Source organism: Phasianus colchicus, chromosome 3 (assembly GCF_987193195.1).
Source record: "Phasianus colchicus chromosome 3, bPhaCol1.hap1.1, whole genome shotgun sequence".
NCBI classification, from domain to species: domain Eukaryota; kingdom Metazoa; phylum Chordata; class Aves; order Galliformes; family Phasianidae; genus Phasianus; species Phasianus colchicus.
The window spans coordinates 53,631,547-53,645,886 of NC_143438.1; the positions used below are offsets into that span (position 1 = coordinate 53,631,547).

At 46.9% G+C, this 14,340-nt stretch overlaps 1 protein-coding gene across 6 annotated transcripts in view; it reads left to right on the top strand.

Annotated features, from left to right (window-relative positions):
• The window catches only part of MAPRE2 (microtubule associated protein RP/EB family member 2), an 88,786-nt gene that overhangs the window by 32,091 nt on the left and 42,355 nt on the right, over window positions 1-14,340 (top strand). The window contains exon 1 of one of the 6 annotated variants that reach the window (XM_031612839.2): window positions 4,147-4,399. The exons of 4 other annotated variants lie outside the window; for them this stretch is intronic. In XM_031612839.2, the coding sequence (XP_031468699.1) occupies window positions 4,278-4,399 (122 nt within the window). In that variant the 5' untranslated portion in view covers window positions 4,147-4,277. Of the gene's footprint in view, window positions 1-4,146; window positions 4,400-14,340 lie in introns of those variants that run through there. One more of the 6 variants, XM_090137565.1, reaches the window with a different exon arrangement.

Consider the following 14,340-nt stretch of genomic DNA (forward strand, 5'->3'; position numbering starts at 1 on the left):
CTCTTTCTGTCTCTCTCCAGGGAAGGCAAATAATCAAGACTTTGCTTAAAGTGGCAACAGTATGATCCCCAAGGGTGGGAAGCTCATTCTTTATCTACAGGATGTCTGGAGTGATAAGTAGCTGTTTTAATAAAATTCATGCAGTGTTTCTTTGTCCTGACAAATCATTACTGTTTGCTCTTTGGTATGGTTAATTTAAATGCAGCATGCCCTGAAACATACAGCATCGGAGGAAGTAATGGCATGGGAGAGTTGGTTTGGTGCCATGTGTATAAAGAAAAATGTACAGTTCTGGTTTAGAATTATCATTTTAAGTGATTTTACATCACAGTGTGAGCTTTCCTTTGGCTTAATCAGTAAGGCCGTTGGATGATATGTCAGTGAAACAGGAAATGTGAGCTCTTCTGCACAGACCAGGTTATCCTGAAACATATCGTACACCACATCGCATCTGATATGTGTTCCCTGTGTTAGTTAACACTGCTGTTGCTAATTCCCCTATGGATGTTGCTGTGTAATTGTTATCATTACAGGTTGGAACCATGCATTAATTTAGGCTGGCACAAACTAGTGCTCCCTAACAGATGTGCAGTTGCAGATATCACATCTCCACTTCCATTAGATAACATGCAAATTGGGATTTCCTAAGGCTTCTGTTTTTAGTTTGCTAATGAAACTATTATTCAAGGTGTAGACTATCAGATATTAGGCTGATTCTGTCACAGTGCACTCATGATTTTATCCGTTTTACTGAAAATACTCCTACTGGGAATGAAGTATGTCTGTATACCTTGATGAACCGAGCCTTCCTTGAACAAGATGCGTCCAAGCCTTCAGGGTAACTTTTCCAGCTCTTTCCAACATTTTCCTACTTTATTTCATTTATTTTCAAATATGAACGCCGTTAGCCAGATCCTTCGTGTACCTTTGTGTACCACCTGCTCCTGATGAACACACACACTTGAATGCTAAAAATAACTTTGATTTTGCTTTAACAGGGTATAAAACCTTTGTTTTGCAGAAGTTTGTTAATCTTTATTCTGATAAATGAGGAGTATGGGAAATGAGGGTTGAATTAGAAAAGTAGACTACATTGGTCAGGATTGCTGCTTTCTGAAAGGCTTTGCTACCTTCTAACTGTTAGCCTGGAGTTTTCTCATTCTTTCCCAGTGAAAAAACTGCACTTGTGACAGGAGTGTTCATGAAATTCCTCAGAGAAGGGAAGCGTGTTGGCCAAAATAATCATAGTGAGTGGTGTTTACTGTAGTTTGAAGCTGTAGCTGAGGAGTATTCTGAAAGCAGTGCAAGGAGTAATATCATACAGTGACTCCTTTGCTAATTTGAGCAAGAATGGAAGATGTCAGATGAGGGATGCTCACTGGCATTCTTGATCTCCCCTCCACCTTCCCCCTTCCACCACAGAAAGAAGTTATCCAAGCAGTGGGGAATTTCTGCAGTCATTAATTGTAATTTGCAATTTGGCTGTGTCACATAAAACTCACTACAACTGGTGTTTTTTTTAATTTTCTGACAAATATGTTAGCTGAATTCTCTAGTGTGGCTAGAGACATCCACTCTGTTTTCAGAGGCTGTACATTGGGAACTTCTTGTCAGTGTTAAAATACTCATAATTAATTTCTGCAGCAGCTAGATAGTACAAAATTCTGGCTTGAGCACACCTGAGGCTTTTCAGCCCCTGCTGTTTGGGCTTTTAGGGGATTTCTCTCTCAGGCATTATAAATTGTGCTGCATAGCCATTTTACTACAGCAAGTAACAAGCAACTGGAAATGAAAGCTCTGAAGAGAAAGGAGCAAGCATAATTTTGGAGAATGATGTTGAGGGCTGTTGGATTTCCACTATGCCTGTTTTACCATGGTGGAAATTATACCAAAACATATGTACTGGTATAGAGTGGTGCGTCTTCCTGTCTGTAGCTCAGCTGAGGCTCTCTGGTGAAACTGTGGGATCTCTTTGCAGCCAAATTCAGGTAGGAGATGGGGAGCAACAGGTTAATGTGGCGTTGGTAAGGCGGAACATTTCTGTCCTTAGAGAGCTTCAGGATTTGGCTGGAGAAAGCCATGCATACCCTGTGAGCTCATGGTCACAGTGGCAACCCCGTTCTGAGCAGGAGGGTGGGCTGCGGACTTCTGTATGTCTCTTCCCACCACTGCTGCTGCTGTTCTTGATGCTTGAAGATCTGTTGCATCAAGCTTTGTCATCACCACTGTGCATTAATTGGTTTCTTGGCTCTTCTTGTTTTGCTCAGTTGACTTGCCAGATGTGATTACTAGATTTCAGTACTTTCAATTTGTCACATATATATACGTATTTTTAACAGACACCGCTCTGACCTTTTGATCTTTGATCTCATATGCCCACTGCATCCAAAAGTTGTGCAGCCAGCAAGGATGCAGTCACCTGGTAATACTGGTAGGTTCCTGTTTCTCATTCTGTGTTACTGGAGTTATGTCTCAAATCTGTGCTCAGATTGATGAAAGCAGAAGGACCATGTGGTGGCTTCCTGCACATAAAGATAAGAGCTGCATTGACGGACCACAAAGTGCTTGAAAATGGTGGTGTAACAGAGGGAATGCCATGCATGCCAAGTCAGTGCTGTGCCCCGTGCTCCTTGGGGGCTATGCTAGATTAATCGAAGCAGCATGTGTTGTCTGAAGCCCTGCAACAAGCAGCTTCTGCCTGTGCCTGGCTCAGCCTTGGGTAAAGGTAAGGCATTTCACTGAGGCAGTTCTTCATGTTTAAATCGTAATTCAAAGGCAAAGAGGGGTCTAAAGGGAGGCTGCCACGCTGTCCTTAGCTGTGCTTCTCTGCTGTAGCTCTGCCAGTACATGTTTGAAGTGGTTTGGGAGGCTTCAGTAAAGAAGCTTCTGTTTTCTGTAACTGGTGAAGAAGTAAAAATATTTTTACAAATTAGGGTAACAGTGTTTTATAGCTGGCTGCCCGGCAGAGCAGGTAGGGTTATGTCTGGCAGCTGAAGGCCTGCTATAGATTATTTTTACATTCTGTCACCATGTAGCATTTCTGGCTTCTCCCTGCTCATCAGTGTTACTAAGACACTCATTGGCCCTCTCTGCAAGATATATTTTGGTGCTTGTTTTTAAACAGACTCAAAGGAAACTTTCTCCAGTAGGTTTACTGTTGCCAGATGAATTGAGCTTTTTTTCAATAAAGTATGTCATCTGCAAAGGGCCGGAGGTTGGTTGCTGGAAACATCATTTTTTCTCTTTGGAGTATTGGAAAACCTGGCAGAGGCAATAAATAACACCTCCAGCCTCAGTGTTCAGAGGGCTATGGCAAATCAGCTGGCTGGTGTGATTTCTGTTAGGTTGCTCTGAGCATATGTTACTGTGTGATGCTGATTTAAGCCCGTGTCAGTTCTCAGCTGAGTGCTGTGCAGTCAGTGTAGAGGTATTGACTGCACTCATGGTTTCTCTGTGAATCTAAAATCTATATTGTCAGCGTAACCATCTAAGCTCGGCTTTTAGCCTGAAAGGTTAGGTAAGGTTTCAAGGGAGGTTCAGGTTAGATGTTAGAAAAAAAATGATTCTCAGAAAGAGCAGTGAGGCAGTGGCACAGGCTGCCCATGGAGGTGGTGCAGTCACTGTCCCTGAAGGTGTTCACAAACCGTGTGGATGTGGCACTGAGGGACGTGGTGTGTGGGCACAGTGGGGATGGCTGATGGTTGGACTGGGGGATCTTAGCGGTCTTTTCCACCCTTAATGATTCTGTGATTATTATACGGAGTGGTTAGAATCTTGTAGGATCGCTTTTTTCATCAAGGATGTGTGGTGCGATCAGCGTGGCTGCAAGCAGAGCCTGGGCATCCTCACACGTGGGGACAGGAGTGCCATCAGTGAACTCAGACTTCCTTACGCTATTTCTTTTTTTCTTTTGTTTTTGTGGTTGGGAGTGCATGATTTCTGGCGTTTTGTACCGTTAAATATTTACTCATTCTTTATCAGACGCCAGGTCGGCTCTGTGCCGTCGCCCCCCACACGCGCTGCCGCCACCTGGGCACGAGGGCCGCGGCGCTGTGTAGCCGAAGTGCGGGGGGGAGGCGGGGGCGACGGCGGGGGTGGCGCGGAGTCGGCCGGTTGCCATGGCGCGGGGCGGTCACGTGGCGAGGCTGACGCGCGGGGCGGGGCGGGGCTGGCGGCGCGAGACGGCGGCAGCGGCGGCGGCAGCACCACCTTCCGCAGAGCAGCGGCAGCAGCAGCAGCAGCGCAGCGCGGGGAGGCGCGGAGCCGCGGGAGCGCCAATGCCCGGACCGACCCAAGCCCTGTCCCCAAATGGCGAGAACAATAACGACATCATCCAGGACAACGGCACCACCATCATCCCCTTCAGGAAGCACACGGTGCGGGGGGAGCGCTCCTACAGGTACCGCTGGCGGGCGGCGGCCGGGCGCTGCGGCGCGAGGGGGGGGGGGGGGCGTGCGGAGCGGGGTGGGCGGCGCTCAACCCCCCCCAATACACACAGATTGAGAGAGAGGCGGCGCGGCATTGTGCGGGAGGCGGGGGGGGTGTCCGTGGCCGGGGCGGAAGATGCATCGAGAGGAAAAAATAAAAAATGGTAATTAAAAAAAAAAATTAAAAAAATAATAATTTAGGAAAAAAAAAAAAACAAAAAACGAAGGAGGAGGAGGAAGAAAGAAGCCCGCCCGCCCGCCAGCCGCGCAGGGAACCGCAGAACCGCAGCGGCGGGCGCGGCCCCCGGCCCAGCCCCGCTCCGAGGGGTGCGGGCCCGCCGCTTTGTCGCAGCCCCGCGCCCGGTGGCATTGTTCGCTGCGGGTCGCGGCTCCGGGGCCGGGCACGGCCGCTCGGATGCTGCGCGCTGACAGCGAGCGGAGCCTCTGCGGGGAACACGCCCCTGGAGCAGGAAATGGGGCTGCCCGCGGGCAGCGGCCCCGGGGCGGGCTGCGCCGGGTCGCGGCGGCGCTTCTCCGAGGAGAACCGCGACGTCTGCGGCTCCGGCGGGCGCTGCCGGCCGCTGACAGCCGGCGGAGGGCTCGGTGCTGGCTCCTTGCCGTGGGGCGGGGTGGGCGGCCGGGCTGCACCGCGGAGCTGAGCCGTGCCGCCCCCGAGCCGGTCCTGACTCTGGAGCGCAGCCCCGGTGCGTGCGTGGAGCGCGGAGCCGCGGTGCCGAGGCGGTGCGTGCTCTCGGTGTTGTTTGCTTTTGTGAAGAGCTGTGTCTGCTTGCAGGAAAAAATGGAGCCTTCACTTCCTATCCCTAAGTGACTGCTCGGCACTAAGTAGTTCTATGCTTGAGGAAAGCTGCGTTTCCACTGCGCTGCTGAGCAGAAATATGAGGTGGACGCACGACAATTCATTGCGAGCCAACCTTCAGTTATTCTAGCGTGCACCCGAGGTGCTGCAGCTTGCGGTCTCACTGCTTGCCTTCAGAAGGCTCTTCTGGAAAACCTCGCTTGAATGGAGTTCTCCATTATCCTTTTACAGCACATAAATACAGTCTCCAGCAGCCATCAACAAGTCGATTTTGCTAGTCCTTCTGTCTGCTTCACCCTGCGCTGAGCTATGTCTAGGAAAGGCATTTTGTGAGGCAGCTGTCTTGAGCACATGATGACAGAAATAATTGCATCAATTGCCCAATTTTCCAGAAAGCATGAATTTGTGCAGCGTCTGTATGAAAGGCAAATTCTTCCCAGTGCAAGGCGTCTTGCAGCACTTTGCATCCTTCTGCCTGGCTATGGGAATGTACAAGAATGCAGACATAATTCTAATATTGCATTCTATCTTGGAGAGGTAAACAATCCAATTAAAATTATTTTAGAAATGAACCTTTAATGCATAATAGGAATAACTCAATTGGAGAATCCTACTTTGGCTCCTTGTGGAAACCCACCCTGCCCTACAGAGCCGTGGCACCTAGATCAGTAGGTTTTCCTCTCTCCAGTAAGAGTGATGCTTAGCTTTCCATCTGTAGCTCAGAGTACTTCATGAAGCTTTCCTGTTCTGAAATATCCAGCTCCTGCCAGAGGAGCTGCCTGTGACTCCTGAAGAAGTTTGAAAGAGGTAAACTTGGTACCAATTTGCAAGTCAGGAAGCTGACACGAGAAGGGTTCCCTGGTGTTACCATCACACTGAGAGTGCAGCAAGGAACTGAACCCATACCACATGAGTCCCAGCCTTGTGCTGTGTGAAGCCACAAATAGTCCTTACAAGCCGTCCAGAGCACATATTATATTTTGCAGACTGGGACATCCAGGCCCGAGGTGTTAAGTTTCTCCTTCACCCTCACTTAGTTGGTAAATGGAAACTGGTTGCTTTGGTGTAAAATGCAGTCGCGGGGAGATGTTGCCTTCTGCAGTAAATAATAAAATCAGAAAGTAATAATAAGTAAATAATAATAAGAGTAAATCTGTACTTCTCTGACCATGTGCCTCTTCTGTCCCAAGGGAAGGAATTGTGTGTGTCAGGTGTATGTGTTCCAGATCAGGAGACTAACTTTACAGTTTTGTTGGAAGCGAGGTGTTGTTTTGTTGGCCTGAAATAGATTTGCACTTGTTTTGGAGAACAGCATTAAATTTAAGTATAGTTTCTTTTCTGTGTTCAAAAAGACTGAAAAAATTCAGTGAGAAACCAAATCAGCAGCTGGGTGGAGGAGTAAGTTCTCAAGTAAGCATGTCTGTAATGCTTCTTGGCAGAATTAGAGTATTCTGTATGGCTGATCAGCTCACCATATTTTTTCGAAGCTTCATTCATTGCAGGGGAGTTGGAGTAGATGACCCTTAAAGGTTTCTTCTAACTTAAAGGATTCTATGTACATTTCTGAGGGTATCCCCTTAAGATGCTTGGCTCTCCTGAGTCATCTTGGAAACTGCTCTTTGAGAGCCTGTTCCTTCTGTGCAGCTATGGACCTGCATGGAGAAGGTGTGCTGCTGCACCCTGCTTTGGGCAGGGGGCACTGCCCCAAAGCTGTGCCCTGCTGGGTGCAGTAACTGACTGATTCCACTGAAGTAAGAAAAAAAGACGATTTGTGTTGATAATGTTAGTAGCTCAAGGTCCAGACTTGTTGAGAACTTGTGGAAAGGAGACTGAGTAAAATGCAGCGAGTTGTCGTTGTCTGCTGATACTGTAAATGTTCTTGGATCAAATGCTGCTAACCACATTAGTAACCTGGCATGTTATTTCCAGAGGTGTTTGCTCCTGGCCTAACTGCTGCTATTTCGGGTCATAAGTTCCATCCTAGGTTGCAGTGGAAGCAGGAGAAAGGCTGTTGAAAATGTTTGTAAGAGACCACACCCTGCGAATGTGGCCTGTACTTCTCTAACAACTGCATTTGTGATAAGCCCTTGCCTTGGAAGCAGCCAGAGAGCAGCACAGTGCTCACTGTTCCCTGGGAGAAGCAGGGACCCTGCAGAAAGCCTTCGTGTTTCAGCTCAGGCCCTTCTCTTTTCTTTCACTTTCGTAAAGCTGGCTTCCTGCCTCTACTGCGGCTGTTCATCTGTAATCTTGTTTTGTGATTAGGGAGTGCTCTGCCCAGAGAGAACTGTGCTGGTCAGGCTCAGCTCTCAAAAAGCAAGGGGGGAAACTTCCTCATGCTGACTGGGAATCGCCTGCAAGCCCACATTGGTGAGGATGGCTCTGCTCAGTGCTGTCTGCGAGGTTTGCAGCAGAGATGTTCCATGCCAGACAGCCCAATTTGTGCAAGGGAATGAGGTGCTTTCAGGAAGAACCATCTCTGTAGCATGCACGGAGGCACTCTCACCAGGGAGAATCACAGAATGGCTTTGGTCAGAAGGGTCCTCAAAGGTCATCTGGTCCCAACCCGTAGCCGTGGACAGGGCTGCCACCCACCAGTTCAGGCTGCCCAGGGCCCCATCCAACCTGGTCCTGTGTAGTTCCAGGAATATCTGAGAACATCCAAACTGCACCCAACCTCTGCGGGTTTCCACAGCATCCTCTAGGCAGGAGGCTGGGCCCTATTTTAGTACGTGGTGGGTGTTGTTGGTTTTTTTGTGTTTTTTTTTTTTTTTTTAACCTTTCTGGGTTGCATAGCAACAGCAATATTTCCGGCATGCTAACAAAAACAGGAGCAAATTTAAGATAGAACTGAATTGGATGCTGCCACTTCTCAAAACAGGCATTTTGCTTCAGTCCTGCCTCCCTGGATGACAGACGATGAAAAACTGGTGATGTGGAAGCAGGGCTGTGGACCAGGAGTGCCCTGTAGAAGCTTTTCTTTTGGGTTCCTTCTTCGCTGCATGAGCAGCTAATGCAAGGGAGGTACAGCCCCCTCTGTGCAGGCAGGCTGCGCTGCAGGAATGTTCTAGGAGGAGAACCCTGAGTAACCACTCAGAGGTAGGAAAAATTGTTTCTGGGGGAAGTAAGGAGAGAAAAAAAAAGAAAAAAGAAAACACAAGTGTAGTAGTTTGCATTTCAATCCTTGGCATTCAAATAAGTGACTTCTTAAAAATATCTTCAGAGGTTTTGGGTTTGGAGCCTGGGGGTGGGGAGGTTAGTTAATTTGACAGTCTTTTCTCCTTCCTCGTGCCCAAAGATAATTATAGCAGAGGCTTGGTAAGGAAGGAGATTAAGTGTGTGCCAGCTTTTCATTTTGGGGATGCAACTTTCAGCCTTTGTTTGATAATTGAAAACGAGCAGTCGCACCACATCTGTTCTCAATCACAAGAACCACTGAACGGGATGGCATGAAGGCCGCAGCGTGCAGTAACAGCGGTGACAGCAGCGAGAACTGGGCTGTGTGTGGGTGCCTGGTGTGTCCCACTGGATCCTTGTCCCCAGCTCGGGATGCTGATCGCCTGCTGCCCCTATCAGTGCCAGAGAGTGTAGATGGAACACATCCGTGTCTCTGCGGGGACGGTATTAACTTAGCACTGAAGAGCTGCGTGAGTCTTGCCCTGCTGCCTGACTCACCAATAAAGCATCTTCATCATATTGTTTCGTTATAATTAGATGGGAGGGGAAGGAGAATATCAGCTATAAAAGTTTACTGAACGTGCATTTAACTCTTCAGGTTTTCTAAAAACAACGGCCTTTTTGTTTATTTTTAGCACAGTTCTGTTGTCCTCATGCTGACTCATTTAACTCAAAATGAAGATCTGCTTGTGATTTTTTTTTTTTTTTTTTTACTACAACTTGTCCAAATTTCTGATGGCACACTAAGTTACTAAATATTTGATAGAGAAGGCTCTGCATACCAAAAGCACACCCATTACGTGGCTTGGCTTATCTATGTGGAAATGTTTTTTTGCTTTGCATCAAGCTCTGTACTTAGTGAATTGTGCTTTCGTATTAAATTTGCTGTTTTGTGGTGCTATCCAAACAGGAAATGTAAACGTTAATCGGTGCGTAGAGACTTAAGGATGTAGCTTCCGGAGGAAATCCTACGACTGTGCAAAATTGCTGTGCCTGGAGAGGAGTATGCCATGCAGATCATGGTCTTGATGTTCTGGTCTTGCACGCGGTTGGTGCGTGCATGACTCATGTTGTCTGGGGGAGGGAGCGATCTGAGATGTGGGTGAGGTGATGGAAGATGGAGAGGTAAGGCAGCAGCACTGGGGTGAGCTCTTGTAAATTTAAGTGCAGTCTGGAGCAGTATTTAAGCAATCTCTGCAAACTGAAGAATTCCTGGTCTGGATTACGTTTGGGATTTCTTCTGTGTGCGAAATGGATCTTTATTCTCCGGCATGTAAGACAGTAAATGAACAGTGTACTTTGCTGCCATGATGTTGTGTCCAGTGGTGGTGCATGTTCCTGTTTTTCCATGCGGCTGTGTGTATCATTTCAGAGGTTTAATTTCCAATATTAAGTTTCTTGGAACCCTGAAGGTAGTTAGAGAGATCAGGGGACTTCAGTTTTATCTTTAGGGATAAGTGGAATGAATATCCCCTCTACAGCAGGGCTCCTCGGAGCTGTACAAATTTCCTACTCAACCAGCTGCAATTATTCAAGGATGCACTTGAATGTAAATTCTTGCTTGTCACTCTGGAATGCAGGGTGGATTCTCAGAAGGGCTTGCTGGCAGTATGTATTAAACAGTTTTGGGGGGATGAAAATTCATTTTAGGCAATTTTTACATGGTTGTTAGGCTTCACTTCTAATGGTTAATCTCTGTGGAGTTAGTCCTGTAATATCATGAATGGGAAGTACTGAAATACTTGGAGCAGAACATGCATTGCTTTACTTACAGATTCAGTGTTATACAAATCATAACTTATGAAAATAACTACAGAATCTGAGAGTAATTGTATGGAAGTGGAGTACGTAACCCATGATATGGAAGTCTCTTGGGAGCTTTCATATACAGAAAGGCTGTTGTGTGCAGGAGTGTTGAGAGCATGGAGGCAGTGAAATGATAATTGGTTGAATAAAAGAGAAATTTTCCTTAAAGGACAGTATTCACTTGTAAAAAGCTGCCGCGTTGAAAACCATTTTGTGCAGAATAGTTTTAATTGTATTTGACTGAATTATTATTTGGGGTTCACATCAGTCCTTGTCTGTATTCATGTTTCAAAGATTACAAGATACAGATTTAGAATCGGCTCCTGTAAACACAGTTTTCAGAGTACTTCTGCTGTGCCAGTTGCCAAACTTAAGGGGGCATAGAAACAGGGATGCCGATGCCGCAGAGCTGCCTCATCTTTAAGTAGCCCTCATTCTCCTCTTGAGGCTTCCTCAGAATTGCAGAGGAGAATGAGTGGCAATGACAGTCAGCAGTGGAAATTCCTTGAGATAGTAGGAGGAAAGTTCTCATGGTGGGATGACAGTCTAACTGGAAGAGGTTGCCCAGAGAGTTGTGCAGTGTCTGTCCTTGGAGAGAGCTGACACTGGGCTAGATGGTGCCATCAGCAGACTTCTCTTGTTGGCTCTGCTGCCACTGGGAGGTTAGAGTAAGTGATCTTTGGAATTCCTTGCCTACGTCAATCACAGTATGATCATATTAGGTAAGCTGAAGAGGCATAAACAGCTCTTGAGTTCAAAATGCACCGCACAAAATTAAGTCATGGTATCAAGCTGCTTTAAAAGTGAAAGAATAATTTGGGTTGGAAGGGACTCTCAAAGATCGTCTAGTCCAAGTCCCCAGCAATGAACAGGGACATCTAGACTTAGATCAGGTTGCTCAGAGCCCGGTCTGGGCTGATCTTGAATGTTTTCAAGGCTGGGGCACCACCACCCCTCTAGGCAACCTGTTCCAGTGCTTCTCTAAAAGTAGCAAACACACTTAGTACTGCCACCAAAATGAAATCATTCTGTGATCAGAGGTTTCAAATGGGAAAGAAAAATGTGTGTATGCAATCTCAGTTCAATAGCTTTTGATCTTAATTCTTGCAGAAGTTGTATTGCTGCTTCTGCAGTGCACTAATTATTTTTGTTGCGTCTCACAAATCACTGAGAGAAATTTCTGCAATTTGCTACCCAGGAATGGCCAAAAGTTCATTGACGCACAGTGGAGCACAAGAATAGTTCTGTTGCGTCATAAAATTAATTATCTACATTTCAATTAAGGATTATGTTTTGAAGTTAAGAGCCAATTTATTATCCCCTCAGTTTTTAATGACTTGTATACATTTTAATGCAGAAAATATTAACATTATTGATAAGTTTAATTGCAGGAAATGTTGGGCTGTTAAGCTGTATCAGATATATGCTTAGCTTGACGTGTGTTTGCAGGGAGGGGTGCAGAACTGTCTCATCTCCTGACCTACACCAACACTGAGAGGGCTGAAGAAGCCAAGTATTCACATTGCAGCATGGGTTATTAACTTCATAATTGCAGTTATATGTAGTTAAAGGTAATTCAAGCAATAAACTTTTTTTTTTTGTCTTGTTTACTGTGGGAGTTGAATTTGCTAATGTGACCATTTGCCAGCTGGAAGCAATGTACTTTAGGAGTTGACCTCAAGATATTCCATGAAAGGAGGCCAAATCCTATTAAACAGGACATCTATGCTTCTCTTAGCTTAAGGTGCAAGGCTTTGCTGGGGCTCACAGATAAAGGCTGTTGTAACTGTCAGTAATTCTGTTCTTAGAACTCCAGTTGCATCAAAGCAGTAAGCACCATCTAAATAAAATGGTTGGGGAAAAAAGCACAACTTTGGGAATGTGCCACTTTAGTTTGGCAGGAGATATTTAAAATTGAAAACTGAAAGAAAACAGTGACTTCACAGACCTTCAAAGACCAGTATGGTTGAAAAAAGAGTTTGGGGGAAGCTTTACTTTATCCTGGTAATTTCAACACTTGCATTGGTAGTAAAGGTAATGTAAGTTTGTGGTCACTGGCACACAGAAAGAATAATACATTACATAAATCACAGATGGCTGAGCTAGCGTCTTCATAAAGGGCAATTTACTTCATAAAGGATTAGCGTATTCTAGTTTTAGTTGCTCTAAAATTAATTTAGCAGTTAAGCAGTTGCACTTAGAAGTTCAGTCCTATCCTAGGCAGCCCTCAATGGGGTTAATCCTTAAGTACAAGTCATTTGCTGGTAATATTTTTGAGCACCAGAATAATTTCATAGAGTCTCCTTGGCTGTTAAGGGATTAACTCATGAAAACGAGGGAAGAGGTTGACTTTCTTTGGTGTCCAATACCGAAAGCAAGTCTCGTGGCTGAGATGCTAGCAGTGAAAACCTTTATGATATTAATAATGATCAGTGGGGAGTTTGTGTGAGCTAGAGAGAGGGATCTTTGTATGGGCCTATTTCAACAGACTCAGAGATGTCAAAACTCAGATTTTTTTTGCTGTTGCTGTTATCGTTTCCAGTCTCACTTTCATCTGTGGCAGAGAGAGATGAGGAAGAGGCTGAGCACAGAACCCAGAGGAAGGCAAGCTGGTGAGCGGGCTTGCTGGTCTGCAACACAGTGATGGCCAGGCACCTAAGCATGGGTTGGGCCATGGCTGTGCACTGCTTGGTCCCAGCCACATGCCCACGTGTGCCCTGCAGAGCCCAGTGCTCGTCCCTTGGCCTTGAGCGGGGGTGGCAGCGGGAACCTTGGGCAACCATGCTGGAGCACTGTGTCTTATGTTACAGAAATACAGAGCCATGTTTTAGAGGGTGATACATGGGTGCAAGCAGCTTGTATGGGTATGTGTTGCTTCATCTGTTGTCACATGCTTGTTTACAACTGCAGGGTGAAGTGGCTTAAAATAAACGTCTCTTCGCCCAGCTCGGTGTCGTCACCTTTATTCCTTTTCTAGTGCTGGCCGCCTGCCTGGCTCTGTCCCGTGGGCTCTGCCCTGGCACCCATCCCTGTCATCCAGGGATGAGTGTGTGGGTGGCAGCTGTGATTCTGCTCCTCCTTCCCCAGGTGCAGTGCCGTGTACCTCCACGGTGCCTGCTTGGGAGGTATTGTTCCCTGTGATAACATGCATGTATCAAGGTTAGAAGAGACATTGCACAAAAACAATATGCATCTGTTTTTGTTGCTCATACAAGCGAGAAAAGCTGATGCGTGGCAAGGTCCTCATGCTCTGCAGTGTGTTAAAGAGAGGCACGCTGCATTCTCTTCTCAGCCACTGCAGCACCCTTTCAGCGAGGCATCTCCCTGCGGCAGCAGCATCATGCGTGCTGCTGGAAAGCTGCAGCTGCCTGTGATCAGTGAGCTGCTGCCTTCCCTGCTTAACCTCCTGTCCCATCTCTCCCAGCCCTGTGCTGCGTCATGGCCACAAGCTGGGGCTGCCAACCCCCCGCGTGGTGTTATGAAATCTCTTCTGCCATCATGCGAGCGTCGGCATCTTGCTCCAATGTGTGGACATTGCGGGGATGGAAGGGGCGGCCAGACCACAGATAGGTCAGCGCTAAATTAATTTGGTGACTTCATCTTACTGGCTAGCTGGATGCCAGCCCTGCTGGAGCTCCCAGGCTGCATGCTGCTTTTTGGACATAAAAGGTGGAATGGCCAAAGCAGCGGCAGGACGGAGATTGTGCTACTGCACTGCAGATCCCAGATCCCACCTTGGGTGCCAGCAGTCTGCGTGCACACGTACCCTTGCCAGAGCACTTGTTTTCCCTTAGCCAAGGTTTGTGATGATTTCTGCCCCTTGCCAGGGGCAGGAGTTCCCTGTGGTGATTTCTGGGCTGTCCTGCTGCTGTGTCCAGCAGCTTGAGTGCTGTGCAGGTGGGCAGTAGCTTAAAGGGCCAGCCCTCCTCCACTCTTTCTGTGTCACAGCAAATCTGCATTTGCTTGAGGGCTTGGGATGTGCCGTCTAAATCTGCAACTGTTCATCCGGCATCCAGTGGGAGCAATAAGGCAGAAGGTTCATCTGTTCATCTCAAGGCACCTGCAAATCCTTTCTCCACTGTAGTGCTCAGCACTGCTGTTACCTTTATTTCATCT